General features: G+C 34.5%; 1 protein-coding gene across 2 annotated transcripts in view; it reads right to left on the reverse strand.

Annotated features, from left to right (window-relative positions):
• Vps13c (vacuolar protein sorting 13 homolog C) overlaps positions 1–19,762 on the reverse strand; it is a 148,504-nt gene that overhangs the window by 113,261 nt on the left and 15,481 nt on the right. For both annotated transcript variants that reach the window (XM_042687770.1, XM_042687771.1), the window contains exons 4-10: positions 17,574–17,669; positions 16,614–16,715; positions 7,637–7,746; positions 3,965–4,024; positions 2,916–2,975; positions 1,248–1,328; positions 508–565 (exon numbers count right to left, since the gene is read on the reverse strand). In XM_042687770.1, coding sequence (XP_042543704.1) covers positions 508–565; positions 1,248–1,328; positions 2,916–2,975; positions 3,965–4,024; positions 7,637–7,746; positions 16,614–16,715; positions 17,574–17,669 — 567 coding nt within the window. The remainder of the gene's footprint in view (positions 1–507; positions 566–1,247; positions 1,329–2,915; positions 2,976–3,964; positions 4,025–7,636; positions 7,747–16,613; positions 16,716–17,573; positions 17,670–19,762) is intronic.

Genomic DNA, 19,762 nt, shown 5'->3' on the forward strand with positions numbered 1-19,762 from the left:
AGTAGAAGAGGAGGAGGGGATAAAGGGAAAAAGGAGGAGGAGGAGGAGGAGGAAGAAGAGATAGAGGAGGAGGAGGGGGATGAGGGAGGGAGAGAGGGAGGGAGGGAGAGAGGGAGGGAGGGAGGGAGGGAGGGGAGGAAGGGAGGGAGGCAGGCAGGCAGACCTAGGTCCTAAAGCAACATAGTAAGAAGATGTAAAGAAGGCATAGAGGAGGTTAGCTATAGGAAAACAGTTTTCCTGACTTTCCTCTCATTCATCAACAGCATATGCTTAACAATCGAGTCCTAAGTAATCAACTGTAATAAATATGCCATGTCATAAGATTAAGTTACAAAATTAGTATGTTTTGTTTGTTAAAGTAACTTTATTAGGCAGTTAAAATATTTCATTCCATCTTCATGACATGAAATCAACTTTCACTAGTACTTACTATATTTGAAAAGCTATGTGAAAATATATGTTCCATTTCCTTCTTAAAACATGTGTTCAGCTTTTACTAGTACTTACTGTACTGATAGTTTGGAGGTGTATTTCTACTTGTAAGAATCTCATTTTTCAGCTGTGCCTAAACACAAAATTTGAATTGTATGAGAATGAAAAAGAAAACATACACATACAGAAAATGAAAACTTCATTCTACATCAGTACCTTTGCTCCTAACATTGTGACTACCAACCCATAAGAAAATATATTAGGCATTATTTATACACTTATTTCTTTAGTATACGTATAGAGAAACAGAAAATGCTGAAACGTTACAATTTTATCTAGAAACATCACAATTTTATATTTGTTCTGACTCTGAAAACAAAATTATATATACATACACATCCACAAATTTCTATTCAACGGTAAATCATTTGTTATAATATCCTGAGAAGGGCTAGAATCTTGAAATGTAGAAAATTTAACTATTCTGCCTTCCTCTAAGAAAAGAAACAGAACTAAAATTATCTTAACATATTGAAGAATTAATCTTCTATTCAGGAAATCATCATCACAAATGCTCAAAATACATATCAAAGACATATGCTTTAGGTCTGAGAGATATTACCTTTTCTTTACAACACTCTTAATCAGACTCCTATGAAATAACAAAATAGACACATACAGATTTCAAAAATTGTTTTTCATAATGCTGACTCAATGAAAACAAGCAAATTACCAAACTCCTATCCTCCTTAGACATTCTTGTTAAATACATTTAAGGAGTATAGTTAGCACTTCCAGGTATATTCTGAAATTACCAAGATCTGTTCCCTGGATCTCTGGTAAGACAGGCAGCAATTCACATTCCAGTAGGCACCGAGACTATCAAGTTTCATAAGCTACAAAAGAAAAATGAAAGCAGTCAGGCAACAAATACATTGACATTGTAAATCAATACTAAAAGATTATTCTCATGTTCAGTACTCCTAAATAATCCAATTGTCATTTTGAACTTTTAAAGGAAAGAAAATAATGTAAAAATAAGTACAAGTGTATTTGTTAGACTTTACTAAGTTTAGCATTTGCTAAGTTGTTCTTCTAGGAACCCAATTTCCAAGACATTCATCCATTCAATTATCAAAGATTTATTGAGAATTTACCAAGTAAATGTTTTGCTACATAAAGAAAACATAATCCTCTAGTAGATACCAGGAAGAGGTGGTAAGAGAGCTCTATGATTAATAAGGTGGAAAACATTGCTAATTGCTACATTCCTAATAAGTAGCCTTATGAGGGTCATAATGCCATTAACATATTTAAAGTACTGTGACACCTAAAGGTTTTGTTAAAAAAGTGAAATATGCTTGTTTAATTACAAGTGGTTCAGTACTTCAATAAATAATTTTACTTGACCCTATAACATTTTTCCACCTCAATTCATCTCTTAATCACCGTATGTTTATAAATCCCATCAGTAAAACATCAATTTTTGCCATTTCTTCACTTCAGATAGGGAATGTCACATAGTGAAAAGCAAAGTCAAAACTAGACCTTTAGAGTTTTAATTCACTGCTAATTTATTTTTATTGACACCTGCTGTTGAAAGTATATTATTACCTTTGAGAAAAAACTTTGTCAGAGATAGTGACTCTAGCCTACACAGTATCTTCTGATATAAAGGGTACTTTTCTTATAGTACAAAGGTAGCCAGGATTTCTGTTACTACAAGCATTTTCTCTGGATAAACCAGTTAATAAAAAAATCAGTATTTTACTCAAGTCAAATGTGCTATATTGAATCTCATACTCAAGCTTTGCTGTATTGATTTAGGTCTGTCCTTAAATAAGATGTACCTATAGACACTTGCAGAATTCACAATAAAACTACAAATAGATGATACTAAAATAGAACTAGATGGAGCCTTTAGTGCTCCTATCACTGAGTTCTGAAATTCTACTGGTAAACCCTGGCACTTCACAGCTTGTAAGTATAAAGATAGCTACTTGTATGGTTTTTTAAAAACATACAAGATTCTTTTGTTGCTTTGTATGTCCCTCCCCCACGGTATAACCCCTGCTTTTGATGTTATTATAATTTGTGGAGGGGAAGGGAAAAAACAAATGGCTTAAATAGGGATGCAGGTAGACCATTGCAACAATGAGATGTACAAGTCATTATGTCAAAAACGAACTTTACAACTTTGGTGCAGGGGGGGTGGGGGGAGGGTTAGGTATGGGGGGATCGGATGGGATGGGAAGGGGAAACAAAGGAGGAGGCTACAATGCTTGATAAGAAATGTACTCATTACCTTGCCCATGTAATTGTAACCCCTCTGTACAGTATTTTCACAATAAAAAAAATACAAGATTCTAACTTTCAGTTCACACCAATGGCACATTCTGCTCTGAAAATAATTATTCAAGATTATGTATTAAGTGTTTACACTAGGGAAACAAACTGAAATTTTCATTCTAATAATGTAATACCTTGTATATAATTTTTTCTGCTTCATTTAATATGCATGGAGTCCAGTGTTCATTAGTAGTCTATAAAAAGAAGAAAAAGTAATTATGAAACATGCTCTAAATGTCAATTCCAGTGCTGTCATACATGTACATGTGAACAGTAACAAAATAAGGAACAAAAACATCTAGCTAGTGTTGGCTCTGGGGTTTTTTGTATGGCAAATTCAAAGGAATAATGAAAAATAGAATTAGGAATTTTTAACTGAGTTCCTTCATTCAGAATTCGGTATAAATAAAAACAGCCAGTATGTACTCTTATTGAAGAAAGCGTACAACTAAACTTATTTCACAAGGGCATTGTTATTGAACTTGTTGAGAACAGTATCAGTGGATGCTGAATATATTGGCTAGGAGTCAGCATGAAGAGAAAAGAGGAAGAAGAACAGGGAGAAAACTCAGAAGTCTAGTTGGTAAGCAGTAGTTATTGGAGCCTGAGAGGGGAGGGAGATGGTTAAGGCGGGCATGTTTATATAAAGCAGAGAGAAAAATGTTGTACTTAATTGCTTACAAGAAGAAGAGAAAGGGAAGGAAGAAATTGATATTTTGATATGTTACAAAATAAATTAAAATAATTAGAAATAATTAGCATCACTAAAAATGCTGAACTTCTAGAGAAGCTATAGCAAAATAGTTTATAAAAATATAACAACTAAGGGGCTGGGAAGGTGGCTCAGTGGTAGAGCGCTTGCCTTGCATGCATGAGGCCCTGGATTCGATTCCTCAGCACCACATAAGCAGAAAAAAAAAAAAGCTGGAAGTGGTACTATGGCTCAAGTGGTAGCGTGCTAGCCTTGAGCTGAAGAGCTGAGGGACAGCGCCCAGGCCCAGAGTTCAGGCCCCACAACCGGACCCAAAAAAAAAAAAATATATATATATATATACATATATATATTTATATATATATATATAAAAAACAACTATTTGCATCAATAGTTGATCTTAGACAAATCAGCTTGTGACTTCAAAATCATACTTTACAGACATTAAAAAAAAAAAAACACCAATCTTACCAAAAGACTGAATTCTCCCAGTGTGACACCAAATGAAAGAGGTCTTTTCGGATCAGTAACCTACCAAGAAAGAAAAAAGATATTAAAACACACTGATAGAGAGGACAGAAGCATGCCCACCCTTTACAATAGCAGCAGCGGCAGAAAGGAATGTATTTACAAAGAAATAACTGAATTCATAAAAAGGAAAGAAGAAAGCAATGTGACCAACATAACCCACACTTCACAGGTATAATACATCTGTGGTACTAACATGATACCTTCCCCAGGGAATCCTTTCTCTTACTAGAAGTACAATGACTGAGTAACTCAGACCAAATAGACTCTTCTCTACATGTTTCCAAATGGACAGTCTTTTCATCTGTATCAATAAAGATGTTCTTCATTACAAATTACGCAGTGTCACAGGTTATGACACTGTCACGAATATGTTTTCAAATGTTTAAGATTTTCACCCTTGGGAAGGTGAACTATTTATGCCTTTACTTTTCTTGACATTTCAACAATTACTTCAACAATATTTCACTAGAAAATACTCAGGATTGTTTTTGAAATGGGGTCTCAGTATGTAGCCCAGTGTAGCCTCAAACTCCTCCTGCCTCAGTCTCCCAAGTGCTGGGATTACAGGTATGCATTACCCCACTGAGCTACAGATTCTCAACACAAAATCCTCAGTCTCTGTGCCCAGAATCTACCAGCATTAACTGTTGTCCTATTTCTGATGTTCAAAACCTAAGTGAAATTTACACACAACATTTAATTTGTGCCAAAGTGTGCAGTTCCATGGTCTAAAACATCCTTGAGATAAGTAAAGTCATGCTGTATTGTTTTTAAGGACAGAAACTAGAAAAACTCATCAGAGGAAACTCATAATGTTCAAAAATCATCCAACTAAATGCCATAGTTTAGTCACATTGATGGACCCTTCTCAAAAAGGAAATGTGCATGTATGCTCTGATATAGCTGAAAAGCACAAACAGCCTTTGGGGCTATATTTTTAATTAGTATTAAATACACAATGATGATGACAAAACATTTTCCTCTCATCCTATACTCATCATTTTTGTATACAAAGAATATTGGACATCAATGGCATGGGTGAGTTCCCACTTACCATGTGATTACAAAACCAAGTAAGTGTGTTTCCTCTAAGTTCACATGAGCCTGGTACACAAAGGTGGATCACAGCATATACTCAATCTTCTTACACCCACAGATAACTAGTTCAACTAACTTGTAGCTATGTCAACAACACACAACTCAATAGTTGCTAATACACTACTTACAAACTGCTGCCATTATCTAAATGAACTTCTTTATGATAAATTATTATTTTCCCATTTCTGAACCCTAGGCTTGTTATACGTTTCTAGGTACAATTAAGGTAGTTACACTGAAACAGACACCATACAAAAACCTTTCGTGCTTTTTTTCTTCATTTTGCCACTGATACTCCCTCTTTAAATTTGATATTACTTTTCCCACTACTGTGTGTCTCTTTTTTTAATTAAATGGAGAGGAATATATGCCTTGCTAATTGTTATCAGTCAGTAAAATGCTTAGTTTATCTTGACACTGAGATTCCCATTCAGTAATACATCATTAAGGAGTTTTATTATCTTTTTAACTGACAAATATTAACTATATACACTACTGAGTGAAATGTGATATTTCTATGTATGTAAACATGATAAGCAAACAGGGTATTAACATGCTAGCATCTCACATGCTTAGCATATCTTTGTGGAATGTGGCCAAAAGGGAACCCTACTGCATTGTTGGTGGGAGTGTAAACTTGTTTAACCACTCTGGAAAGCAGTATGGAGGTTCCTCAAAAGACTACACATAGACCTCCCTTATGACCCAGAAATCCCAGTTTTGGGCATTTATGCAATTGATCAAAAACAGGTCATGCCAAAGTTACCAGCACAACCATGTTTATTGCAGCATTATTTACCATAGCTAAGATATGGAACCAACCCAGATGCCTCTCAGTAGATGAATGAATCAGAAAATGTTGTGTGTGTATGTGTATATATATAATATATATATATATTATATATATATACATACAATGGAATTCTATGCCTCCTTGCCTCTTTTGCTAGGAAATGGAAAGACTTGGAAAAAAAATTATATTAAGTGAAGTAAGCCAGGGCCAAAGAAACATAGGTCCCATGGTTTCCCTTGTTTGTAGTGACTAATGCATGTCTAGGACAGCAGAGAAGGTCAAAGGCCATATACACACGACCACATGATATAATGTTAAGCAAAATGTACCCCAAGACAGGGACACAAGAGGTTTTTTTTTTCTTGCTTGCTAGTGTTTTTAATGTATTTACAGTGCATTATGTGATTCTTTTGTTTCTATTGTAGGTTCTTCCCCCATGGCATAACCCCTGTTTTCACTGGATTTGATGCCAGTGTTCTGCGTCTTGTATATACATTTTTTGTAATTTGAGGAGGAGAAGGGATATTGCAGAATGCTTAAATGGGGATGCAGGCTAATCCATTGTGATGATGAGATGTACAGGACACTATATTGAAAATGAACATTACAATGTCGGGTGTGGAGGTGGGATGAGCTGGGGAGGCGGGGAGGGAAGTGATGATAGGGGAAAAATAAAGGGGGAGGTAACAATGCTCGCTATTAAATGTACTCATTACACTGTAACCCCTCTAGCAACATTTTTACAATTAAAAAATGTAAAGTTAAAAAAAAGAAATTCAAAATCTGTTCCTAGAGAAATTTTAAAGTACACATTAATTATTGACTATAATTAAAGTACACATTAATTCCTGACCGTGCTGGACACTAGCTCTCCAGAGTTTATTCCTCCTAAATGAAACTTTGCACCTACTATCCAATCTCTCCTTCTGGCCTCAAATTTGACTGTTTGAGACAACATACAAGTCAAGTCATAAAGAAAGTCTCTTTCTGCGCCTGGCTTGTTTTATTTAACATAATGATCTCCACACTTCCATCCAAGTTATTGGAATGACAGCACTGCCTTCTTTTTTAAGGCTAAGCAGTATTCCCCTGTCAAATACAATATTTTCGCTATTCATTCACCTATTGGCAGGCCCTTCCACTGCTACCGTATCTCAACTACTAGAAACAGCAATGCCACAATACAAGAGCTAACTCCTCAATACCTAGAAGTGGAATTGCTAGGTACCATGTTAACTCTATTTTTTGTTTTAGGGTACCCCTGCCATTTTAAAAACATAGCTATAATAATTTATATTGCAAACAATGGTCTATATATGTTCCCATTTCTCCACATAATCTTAACACTATTTTCTCAAACATTTGACATGTTGAATATACTTTATTTTCTGAATCTTTATAAATATGGACATTTATATTGTTTATGACATTTATGTGATAGCAAAACTTCTATTAGTAATTCCATATAGCCAAAACAAAATGTCAGTATAAAATTCAGTTATATCTTAATATGTAAAACAAAATTCAAATAAAATACGAGAAAATAATCTATGTGGTATTTTATGCTATATTTATATGCTTAAATTCCCAGTTAAAATAGTCTAACACACTCTTCATCAGAAAAAGTATCAACCTGAGATTTAAACTGAGTACAGGTAATCCATACATAGAATATAACAAAATATACATTGGATTACAAATATAAAATTAAAATCACTTACATCATCTTCATATTTAATATGTATGTCTGTGATTTTTACTTGTACATTTTTTATTACTTGAGTCGCCAATTTTTCCAGAAATGTATCCTTTTTTGCTTCTTTTGGCTTATCTATAAAAAACAGAAAATACAAGCTGAAGAGGTGAAATTCTCCTGCACCACATAATGGATGACCAAAGGAGAGCTAGGGCACTACACAATGGAAATCACACCAATTCTAGTGTCTTTACAATTTTATGTTTATTTTACATTTTAGTATGTATTAAAACTTATTTTCAAAGCGAAATTGTAATCTAATAGTCATTTTGCCTTCCATGATACTAATGAAGTAGCAACGTGTAGAAACAACACATGGCATAAAAACTACTTTTACCTACCTTTTGAGCGATCAAGACCTTTAAAACGTTTCTTAAAGTGTTTTTTGTGCTTTTTACGCTTACGTCCTTCTCAGTGGAAGCATTTTAGTGAGAAAAGGATAAAATGCAAGTTAGCAGACAAGAGGACAGCAGAGAAAGAGACTTCTTCCTGACAGCAAATTCTGGCACAACTCACTGTTTCTTTAACCTGAAATAACCTGACTTCAATACAAACACAATCCCACAAATCTTCAGTAAAGATAAATAACCTTCTTTAATATAGAAAATAACTTGGCAGGTACAACTACAAAAACTGGATAAATAGCCCCTCTCAGTGTCCTTTATATTATTGGTAGCTGTATAATACAGTTTCAGTTTAATATCAATATTACCAAAATATTGGAAATGTAATAATGACAAGGTAAAATTTTCACAAAAGGTTTAGATAAATGTGTGGTATAAGGAATATGTGAAATGACTGGGTAGGCTGATAACATATGATTTCTCTGAATGATACAACTTATAAGCAAAACTGTATCATGGGTTAAAAATATAAATAAGAAGGGCATGAAATGTACATGACTATCTGTTCAATTAGTTGAGCAATTTCTATAAAACCTCATCCTTCCTTCATTTAGTACTGCCTCAGTGTATTCTGGAATAAACATCTTTCTTACCTAACTTCAGATCACTCTGTTTGTGGTACCAGTATTTGAATTCAGTGCCTCAAGCTTGCTAGAAAGGTGATCTACCACTTTAGCAACACCTCTGTCTTTAATGCTTTCATTATTTTTGAGATAAGGTCTGATGTCTTTGTGCCAGGCCAGCCTACCACATAGTTCAGACCAGGCACACACATATCCACACTTGGCTTATTTATTGAAATCAAGTCTTAACTAGACTGGCCTCAAACTTCTATCCTCCCAATTTCTGCCTCCTGAGTAACTAGAATTATAGGTATGAACCACTGCTACTGGACCAAGTCTTTATATGCAATTGCCAATTAGTCATTACTTCTAGTCTGAACTTTTTCTCTTCAATTTTTTATTGTTTATATATAAAAGTGATGTATAGAGAGGTTACAGTTATATAAGGCAGACAGAGTACATTTCTTTTTAGACAATGTAACCTCTTCCATCATTCCCTTCCACTTTTTCCCTCTCATGCCCACTCACTAGTTGTACAAGTTGTACAGTTCATTTTCAAAATAGTGTAGTCTGAACTTGCAAGAAAGTAGCTACACAGTCTCCTGGCCTCTGGACCTTACTTCTTACTAAAAGTCGTTCTATACTGTTACCAGATTGGTATCTTTTTTTTTGTTTTTGGTCAGTCTGGGGCTTGAACTCTGGGCTTGGATGCTGTTCTGAGCTCTTCATCTCAAGGCAAGCACTCTACCACTTGAGCCACAGCACCACATCTGGTTTTCTGGTGGTTAACTGGAGATAAGAATCTCACAGACTTTCCTGCCCAGGCTGGCTCTGAACTACAATCCTTAGACCTCAGCCTCCGAAGTAGCTAGGATTACAGGCATGAGCCACAGGCACCTGGCTTAGATTGGTATCTTTTTAAAGACTAATAAAACCCATTAAACTTCTTTTCATAATTATCTGAAGATTCTGCAGCTTACCACATAAAATCAAGTGTTTGTATAACATGGAAGGTTCTTTGATGATCTGATCCCTATGTCTGTCCTGTTCTATCTCCTGTCACTCATCTTTGCACTGCAAACTACAGAAATTCTGTCATTCCTGGTGCAATCTATACACTGTAATATCTAGTGACCTGTCATTCCCAAAACATGAGCTGCTCTCCCTAATGTTCATATGAGGAAAACTTCAAGTCTAGCACTGTCTGTGTAAAGCCTTTTAACTCTTCTAGGCAGCTCCAATGACTTAATATAGAACCCCAAGGAGTACCATTCACACTATGCAAAGTCTGCACAAATGCTTCGTGCACACTTCCTCTTTTGCTGCAGAATATCAGACAGTTTGAGTTGAAGCTTACAAAAATTAAAAAATTCCTATGTCATCAATAAAATTGCATGGTAAAGCTGATTCAAATTGTTTTGTTTTTCTTCTCTACTCTGAGAGCGTGGTAGTACAGAATACAGTGACTATTTATTTGTACAGTAAGATGTCCTACACTGAATCACACTAAGACGCCAGCAACTTCACAAACCACTGCCTTTGCACCAGTAGCACAAATGTCATCAGTGAAAAAAAAAATCAATGATTTATGTTATTATGAAAGTAGTTTATTGTTTTTGTTTGTAAAACCACTGCCTTTATATCAGTAGCACAAACGTCATCAGTGAAAAAAGTCAACTACATTTATGAAAAGTTTACTTTTTTTCACTGTGATACTATGGTTTGAACTCAGGACCTCATACTTGCTTGGCAGGCACTCTTCCATTTGAATCACGCCTCAAGTTCTGTTTTTCCATGTTATTTTTGAGAAGGGTCTCAGGTACCAGCATACACTTGAGCCACAATCAACCTATTTTCACTCCTGCTGTCATTGTCATTGCTGGGTTTACAGGCCACATCGCCACATCTCGCTTCCCTTTCATGGAGGTAGTCTTGTAGACTTTTCTGCCCAGACTGGCCTAGAATTGTGATCTCCTCATCTCAGTTTCTCACATAGCCTGGGAATGACAGGCCCATGTCACTATACCCAGCTATAGATTGAGAAGGACTCTCACAAACTCTTCTGCCCAGGCTGGTCTTTAATACTAATTGTTCTGACCTTCCCCCCATCCCTCCCCCACTCCACCTGCCACCAAGTAGCTGATTATAGGCATGAGCCACCAGACCCAGCTATAAAAATAAAACCACTGCTCTGGAAAAAAAAATAAAGAATAGTTCAGAAATAAAAAAAATTCAAAGAAACAGTATTTCATCAAATGAAGAAAGAATATATACTAAGAAACTGAAAAGATTAAATACCAAGAAGTCCACATTAAATTTTAGCCAAATATCCTCATTTTAGAGAAAGGGCAACTGAATCAATTAGCTTTTACTTTATAGTGATCATGGTCTGCTGACCTTAACAAGAAGGCCCAGTAATTTTGTGAGATGAGCCATTAGAATTCATTATCTCACAAATAAGTTACTTTTAGAAGGATTGGAAAACATTGGCCCTGGCAGACTACAGGAAACTGGAATTCAATTATAACCTACAAATCTGGACAGTGAGCCATGAGAAACCTAGGGTAACAAACTAACAGAGCCAGCTATGTTACTAAAGGGGGACAACTATTAAAGGGAAACTGCTTTTAGGATGATTTCTCTCAGTGCTGTGAGCTGCCATGCAAATCCTTCTCCCATGGGTCATCATTAATCTACATATTAAAGAAGCTCCTAGCTGTAAAAGTAATTCTAGCATAATATGTACTGTTAAAAATTCAAGATACATTTGCCATATAATCACGACAAACTTTAATGTTATTAAAACAATACAAGTTACTGAAATCATATAAAGTATAAAAATTAATAAATTATTTAAATATTAAAATTATTTAAAATATTTAAAATATTAACAACCATTACTTATTAGGTAGATTTTCTAGTAAATAAAATAATTCTATTATGAATCCTAAAGCAAACAGCCTTCAATGTGCATTTGTGAAGCTTCAAATTTCAAAATGCTATACAAGACAGTGGTCTAGAGGAGCCTCCAAATACTGCTGCACAGGTAAAACAATCAAAGGATATGAGAAGAAATGCAAATGGTATCTCCTATCAAGTTCCAAATAAATCATTGCCCCCAGTACATGTTATTGACTTTTACATGTTTCAATTCCATTGCTCTAGGGGAGTGTTTAGTTGCAAAACTAGTAGAGTACAAAAGGCAGTACAAATTCCGGTAGGTATAAATGTGAGCCTCACAAGGGCAGTGAACTGTATTTTCTCACAAACATCAAGAACTCAATATGGTGCTTCCACAAGAAGACACTACAATACTCACTGGATGAACAGATGGCTAGAGAAGGCAGGGAAAGGGAATGATGGAAAAGGAGGAACATGAATTACATTTCCATATTTTTCCAGAATAGCACACCATCAAATGGACTCCACTAAAAGCACAAACACGGCCAAAAGCTAATTTGGAGATAGTGGAAGAGAATTAACCATGCATACCCACCAGGCTTGATGTCCTTGTAAACAAAGCTTTCCAAGCCATAGATGAGCTCCCCTGAGTGTACACCTGCATCCGCATGGCAGCAATAACCAAAATGCAAAGCATTTAAAGACACCTTAAATTTCACATGTAAAATGTGTCTGAGCTTAATCTCAAAGAATTAGAAATCATCAACTGAAATTCAATGACTCCAAAAGCAGTTATTTCTAAGGAAATATTCATGGACATGCCATTTTCATTCTTTCAGCAGACCATTTTATGATATTAAAACAAAAATTCCTAATAATTAAAGCTGTAACCAACATTTCAAATTAAACAAGGAAGGCAAATAATGATGGTTAGTATCTCACTGAAATCTTTGACAAGTACAACAAAAATTAAGACTTTTATTTTTGCCTTCCATTTTGTCATTTTCTGAAATTTTCTGTGATATATAATACTAAATATAGAGTTGGATGAAATGTTATTTTAGTGGGATCTGTTCCTTACTGCCCAAATCCTTCCTATCAATTCCTGTTAATGATGCTCAACAGCACCATCTCCAATTTCCCTCCCCAAGTCTAGTGTCACTGAGATATCACAAAAATTTTAACATCTCTAAATCAATCTCTGTATTTTTAAAGAGAGAGAGAAAAAAAGGAATATTCACTGACTACCCTACTTATTTCAAATTAAAGGTAACTACTGCATTAAGAATATAGGATCTAGAGCCAAACTAGGTTTAACTTCTTGCTTTCCCATTTTCTAGCTATGTGGCCTAGGATGAAGTCACACAGAACTAACAGCCTCTGTATTATATATAGGGTGCTAACTATTACATGAGTTGATTCAAATGAAGCATTTTGAAGAATTACTAGCAAAGGGTACATGCTAAATAAATGAGAGTTCCCATTGTCATTATGTTCATCATTGGGACACTGAAATCTCTGTAAACTGACCTAAACTTACTGCTTCCCAACCTCATGTCCAACTATACTCTATCACCTCCCAAACATCAATTGTACTTTTCCATCTTTACTGTAACCTCTACCCAGAATGACCTCTGGCTTTTCTGTCTCCTTTCCATGTCTTCACATTGTCTGCCCCCATCTTTTTGCCTGAACACAGTGAGTTCATTCTGAACCCCTGTAATATTCTACATGTACTCTTTGATAGGACTCAACACTTCCTCCCACTTACCATTATTTTCCCAATTCAAATGTAAAGCCTCTGACAGTAGGGGCCAGGGATTTTCTAATTTTTCTGTCTCTAACAATGTGCAGAGCAGACTGGTATCTGACTTAAAAGCATGTAAAAGAAGCTAGATGATATTGCCTTCAAATTTCTAATTTTGAGCCTATCAGTCTATATCCAAATAACACAAACAAGTCTAAAAACACAAAGACATTCAAATACACCTTGAAAGATTTTTCAGAATTATATTAAAAACAACTAAATATGCCTACCAAGAAAAGGAGCAAACTAGGAAAAAAGACAAAGGGTCCCAGGAACAGTGAATGAGACACTGAAGAATTATGAGGGTCAGTCCTGGGAAGATAGCTGTGCAACAAGCCAAGAAAAACCAATTCAGGGTTGGGAATACAACGCTGAGTTAGGGCTCTTGCCTACTTTTAATTTTTCATTACCACAAAAACAAAGCAAAATTTTAAAAGATTTCAGAGAAAGAAAAGATACATGTGAGGAAATCCAGCAGGTAGGTTAAAAAGAAAACATAACAGACAAATTTCAGGTAGCATGTGAAAAATATTAGAGGTAAGTTAATTTACACAATTATGCAAAAAAGTATTCACAATTCAAGAAAAGGAAAAGATTGCATAGAAAGTATAATCCGAGTACATCAAGTGACCTACATAGTGAGATTTTTACAGCTAAGTAAATTCTCCAGAAATAAAATCATAAGTATATTTCAATTGTTATTCCAAGAACTAGTGGACAACACTTATTTTAACAATATGAATTAGTTTAAATCCATTTTTTAAAACAGATCAAGGATTTATTTTCATTTTTATCATGGGCTGCTGAAGGTTGAGTCACATTCTCCTCTTACCTCTTTGACTTCTTTTCATGTTTTCAAAACCAAGAAAGGTAACAATACTAGCAATTAGTGGCAATGTGTAAAGTAGCTAAAGACATCTTCATCATTCACATTAAGGACATTCCATAAAAATGTGACTTATAGCCATAGAAACTAAAAAAGTATACTTACAAGCAGTCAGAATTAAATGCACTTTGAGCAGTTCCCAAACTCACCTCTTTTATACTCAGAATACATTTTTGATAAATCTAACACAGTATGCTAAAACTTAGTTACACAGTTTCACTTTGTGAATTCTAATTCCATCTAAACAAAATGCAAATGTTATCATCCCAGAAGTCACAATGTAATTATAGTATATCATATAGATCTATTTTCACAGTTAATTCTACAGCTGTTAATCCTCTATGGATACATCCAATCATCCACAATTGTCTCCACCAATCCTAGGCATTAAAAGCCCAAGAATCAAAATTATCCAGGTACTCAATACAAAATGTAGAGCAAGTATAACTATTCAAATAAATGAAAACATGTCCTGCCTTTCTTATAGATCACTGAAAACACTAAAATACTTTTGAGCAATCATAAATCATTCCCACTCAAAAAAGTCAACTCTGGAATCTATTTGCCAAGAGAAAAAATATGGATTATATGTAATATGAATTACAAATGTGAAACTATACATTATATCAACATATCTAGTATCTGTCACTATGGCTACTGATGAATATACAAAACTACAGGTATTAAGAAAATGTATTTAACTTGAGGTTTAAAGTAATGAAATTCTAGTGCAGTCCAAAGTTTCCTCTCATATTGTTAGCACTGTGGTCTATCTTCATGTACTAAACAAAACTGAATGGAAAGAAGTGCTGAACTACTATTTTTTTAAAAAACTATAGTATACTTTATTTTGCATACAAAAGCAATACAAATAAAGAAAACTGTTTCCCTAAAAATATACATATTTAAGATGCAGTAGAGAGGCAAATATTCTTAAGTGTAAAAGAGAAAATAAAAAGGCTTTTAAAAAATTTCTAACAATCATGGAAGCCTTTGTTTTATGAATAGTATTAGTAATGTTTTTAGAAGACTATTACTGCATAGGAAAAACATAGATGGGACAAAAAGGATTAGAATCAGATGATAAAGGATCTTAATAGGGCTGTTTTTTTCCCCCCAAGACAGAGGCTCACTTGGTTGCCTAACTGGCTGGAACTACTGGGCTTAAATCACTCTCCCACCTCAGCTTCCACTGTAACAGAGCTAAGACTGTAACCACCACACCTGATAGAGCAAGCTATTTTTAAGAGAAAATTTTGAGCAGGCATAGTGACTGATGCCTGTAATCCTGACACTCAGGAGGCTCAAGCAGGAGGACCTCAAGTTCAAGATTAGCCTAGGCTATGTGGCATACATACATACATACATATATATACACACATATACACATGTTTACTTTTAATCAAAAAATGAATTTGATGATATAGTTTAAGTGCAATCACAGGATGAAATAAAAAGCAGTAGTCTATAGTGATGAACTGCATATCCTAGTTGCCAACTGGAGAACAAGAGTTGTTAATACTTTTCTTCTTTTGTCATTTGGTGACATATGTACATATTTCTATGGTGAAGGGAGATGTTCTTTCTTAAAAGATGAGGGAAGTATCAAGTTAGAAATAATGGTTTATTTAGATACATGATGTTTTGTATGTATGTGTGTGTATATTTTTATTTTATTTATTTTTTATTTTGTGCCATTTCTAGGACTTGAACTCTTGGCCTGGGAGCTGTCCCTGGACCTTTTTGTGCACAAGAATAGCACTCTATCACTTGAGCCACAGCACCACTTCTGGCTTTTTTGAGTAGTTTATTGGAGATAAGAGTCTCACAGAGACTTTCTGCCAAGGCTGGCTTCGAACTATGATCCTCAGATCTCAACCTCCTGAGCAGCTGGGATTACAAATGTGAGCCACCAATGCTGGGCTCTGATATCCTTTACAATATGAAGAGAAACAGCAGGAACTAAAATGACAACAATGTTTTTTTCTCAACATCACAATACTATTGTAACCTCATTATCCTGTAAGAACACAAGTAAAAATGCACAGAAACATGTAATAATGTTTGGCCAAAACAAAGAGGCCTGCAGGAACCTACAGAATTTGAAAAGTTTCCTAAAGTAATATACTCAAAGTGACTGGTTAACCCAAAATGGGAAAAACCTAACTGCCAATTTAAACAACAATCAAAGAAAAAAAGCAATCAGTTTTAAACATGTCACTAAAAAGTTTATAATCATTATTTTGAGACAGGATTTTTAAAAAGATTCTTTCTTTGGAACTATAGTTTAAGAAGGTCTGTGAATGCATTCTCTTTAAAGTGATTAAAAGTATCTAAAATATAGGTATATCCAGCTTATATAAAACATGAACTTACTGTACCTTTCTCTGCTGCTTTTTGAAGGGCTTCTTCAATTCGGGAAAGCTCTTTCTGTTTACTATCCTGCAAAGATTTTTCTTCTTTTTCAGCATCATATTTAATACCTAAACATATATATGTGTGTAATTCACACAAAAGAAATGGAATTAGTAAAGAAACAAATGGAAAAATGTAACTTCATGATAACTGTGATGTAACCTAAGTTATTTTTTGTAAATCCAAGAACATTTCTGCATCCTTTAGTTTTACAAAAAGCTTAAAAATAAATTATCCTTGTTTATTTATAAAGCTTATATCAAAAAATGAGTAAGGAAAAGAAATTATAAGGATAAAGGGAGACAGGTAAAAAGCAGAAAGGAGACAGTGAAAGAGAGAAACAAAAGGAAAGCAAAAACATACCACTGAATTGACTGTTAATATTTTTGATAAAATTTTTACTATCAAAATGATGCTATGTCACCTACCACCAGGTATTAATATAGACCTTCAGAAAGAAATTCAGTACATATGCCAACAATCACAAAATACATATACCCTTTAGATCCAGTAATCCCATTACTGATAATATACCCTAAAGAAACCATGCAAATATATATACATATATATAGTATTTATAGAGCTCACTAAGTATAAAAAACAGCACACTGAAATCTGTAAAATACCACATCATCAAAACATTTTTAAAATGTATTTTATTTTTCCTCAATAGTAAATCTGCCTCAGATGTAAAATTACTCACTGACAATAAAGTTAAAAAGACTAAATACTGTTTTCAACAACAGAATTATTTCACATATAAATGTGTCAATATATTATAGTATACATATGTGAAGTGTATGCATATATTGCATACAAGTAAATGATTAGTCTGACATTGTCTATCTTATTGAATACTTAAGAACACTTAAACACAGCTAAAAATTTATGATGCTACTGAGTAATTATAACTTAAAACAACATACTTGCTCCAGGGACAACAAGCAGGTATAATCCCTCTAGGGTAGCAACAACCGCTTCTCCATATAGGTTTTTCCAAGGAATCTTCAAAGTTAATTTATCTAAAGAAACATAACTTTAATCTTACTTCCTTATTTCACTTCTCAAGAAGGTATATGTTGCTCAAATTCTATTAAAACCACACACACACATAGTATGTATATCACTCCAAAAAAAATGAGGACTTTATTTATCTTATACTTTTCACATTTTTTGATAGCTATGGTCTCATTTAAGATTCCAAAACTGTAGAATGAACGAAGTAGCCATTATTTTCAACTTTGAAGAAGGAAACTTCATCCAAAGAGGTTAAACGAACTGCTTTAATGTCCAATGACCATCCAATTCATTAGTAAGATTTCTGGAACAAGAACTCAGTGTTTGAAAACCAAAGCTCTACAGATTAAGTATAAAATAACATCTGTGCAAGATCCCAGGAGGAAATAGCAACACAGAGAAGAGTTCCTAGTAATAACCTGGGATGGTAGGCCAAACTGGTATGAGTACAAGCATCAGGGCACATTGCTTGATTTGCTATATTAACAGTACTGTGCATCATGGACCAGCCATACCGCAAATATGCATTTATAAATCATTTGGAAGTAAAAACACATTTTCTCTCTTAGAAATAATGGTATTAATGTCAGGTCCTTCAAAGATGAGCCCAGAAAAACTTCATCTTGAAATATATATAGCTAGACAGGACAGAAGAGAGAAGGCAGCTCAATTTTGAAACAATGTGCCCAAGTATCTTCTCATATTTTGTTCCTTATCTTTTTTCCCAAAGCTCTACTATCCCTCTCTCCAAGGTCTCTGGGCAGCATAAGACGTAAATGATTAAAGAAATGGCCTTTAACAACTGAAAGAACAATCTGCTCCCTCACACTTTCGTTCTCTCCATTTATCCCAATTCAATATCCCTTAGCCTTAGAAAAAAAGTCCTAGAATGCAATTAGTTATTCACTGTCTTTCATATAAATTATGAAATATTTTTTAAGTAAAAGGGGCTGGGAATGTGGCTTAGTGGTAGAGTGCTTGCCTAGCATGATGAAGCCCTGGGTTCCATTCCTCAGTACCACATAAACAGAAAAGCCAGAAGTTGTACCTGTGGCTCAGTGGTAGAATGCTTGAGCAAATCAAGCTCAGGGACAGTGTCCAGGCCCTGAATTCAAGCCCCAGGACTGGCAAAAATAAATAAATTAATTAATTAAAGTAAAAGGATAACTCAGAGAACCCACAAGTATGGCTAGCATTTGGAAAATCAGGTTATGCTTGAGCTTACTTAGCCATGCTGACTGAGGTTAAGAGTACAGTATTTTAACCCCATTATAAATTTCACTGATATAAATGTTCCATAAATCAAGAGAAGAGATAAACAAAACATGCTTTGGATCCTTATATGTAAAGGATATATTGTAATTTAATAAGCAACCCTGAAGAAGCTATTAACTCCTTTTGAGACATTAAAACAAGAGTAGAACAAATTTTGAGCTATCATAAAACCTCCTTCAAAATATAAGTTGACTTGCAAGAACAGAGTAAATAAGGAGGAGGAGTACAGCTTAAGAGGTACAGCATTTGTCTGATATGTATGAGGCTCTAGGTTTAATCCTTAGTACTACAGAAAAAATAAAAATACCATATATACCAAAAAACTATATACATAGTAAATAATGCAAATTTTAGTAACTCATCCAATACACTGGAACTACAAATTCAATCTCAGTCCTAATTTTAGATCTCTGTAACTTCCTTGAAGAAAAAGATAGCACATATTCCCTTACCTCTTTCACAGCTATTTTGCATAGTCTCATACATAGGATATACACATAAATAAGACTGTAATTTGTGCACTCTATGAATTTCAGTTAAAGCATGAAGAGAACACCTTATACAGCATTGCTAACATGACCACCACAGTCAGCACTATTTAACAAACAAGAAGAGAAAGGATGTGGTCTAACTGAATATTTTAACCATTCAGTAAGGACGTAGGATTGAACAAACACACAACTTTCCAGTAAAATTCATAGAAAGTGATTAGCTGGGAGAACTTTGTAGATTAAACTTCCTACCAAAACATAAAGACGTATATACTTAGTTACAAATAGTCTTATTGTAAGAATTTAGCTGCAAAAGGACTTTGTACTTACCA

Source organism: Dipodomys spectabilis, unplaced genomic scaffold, assembly GCF_019054845.1.
Source record: "Dipodomys spectabilis isolate Male_0828 unplaced genomic scaffold, ASM1905484v1 ptg000108l, whole genome shotgun sequence".
Classification (NCBI taxonomy): Eukaryota; Metazoa; Chordata; class Mammalia; order Rodentia; family Heteromyidae; genus Dipodomys; species Dipodomys spectabilis.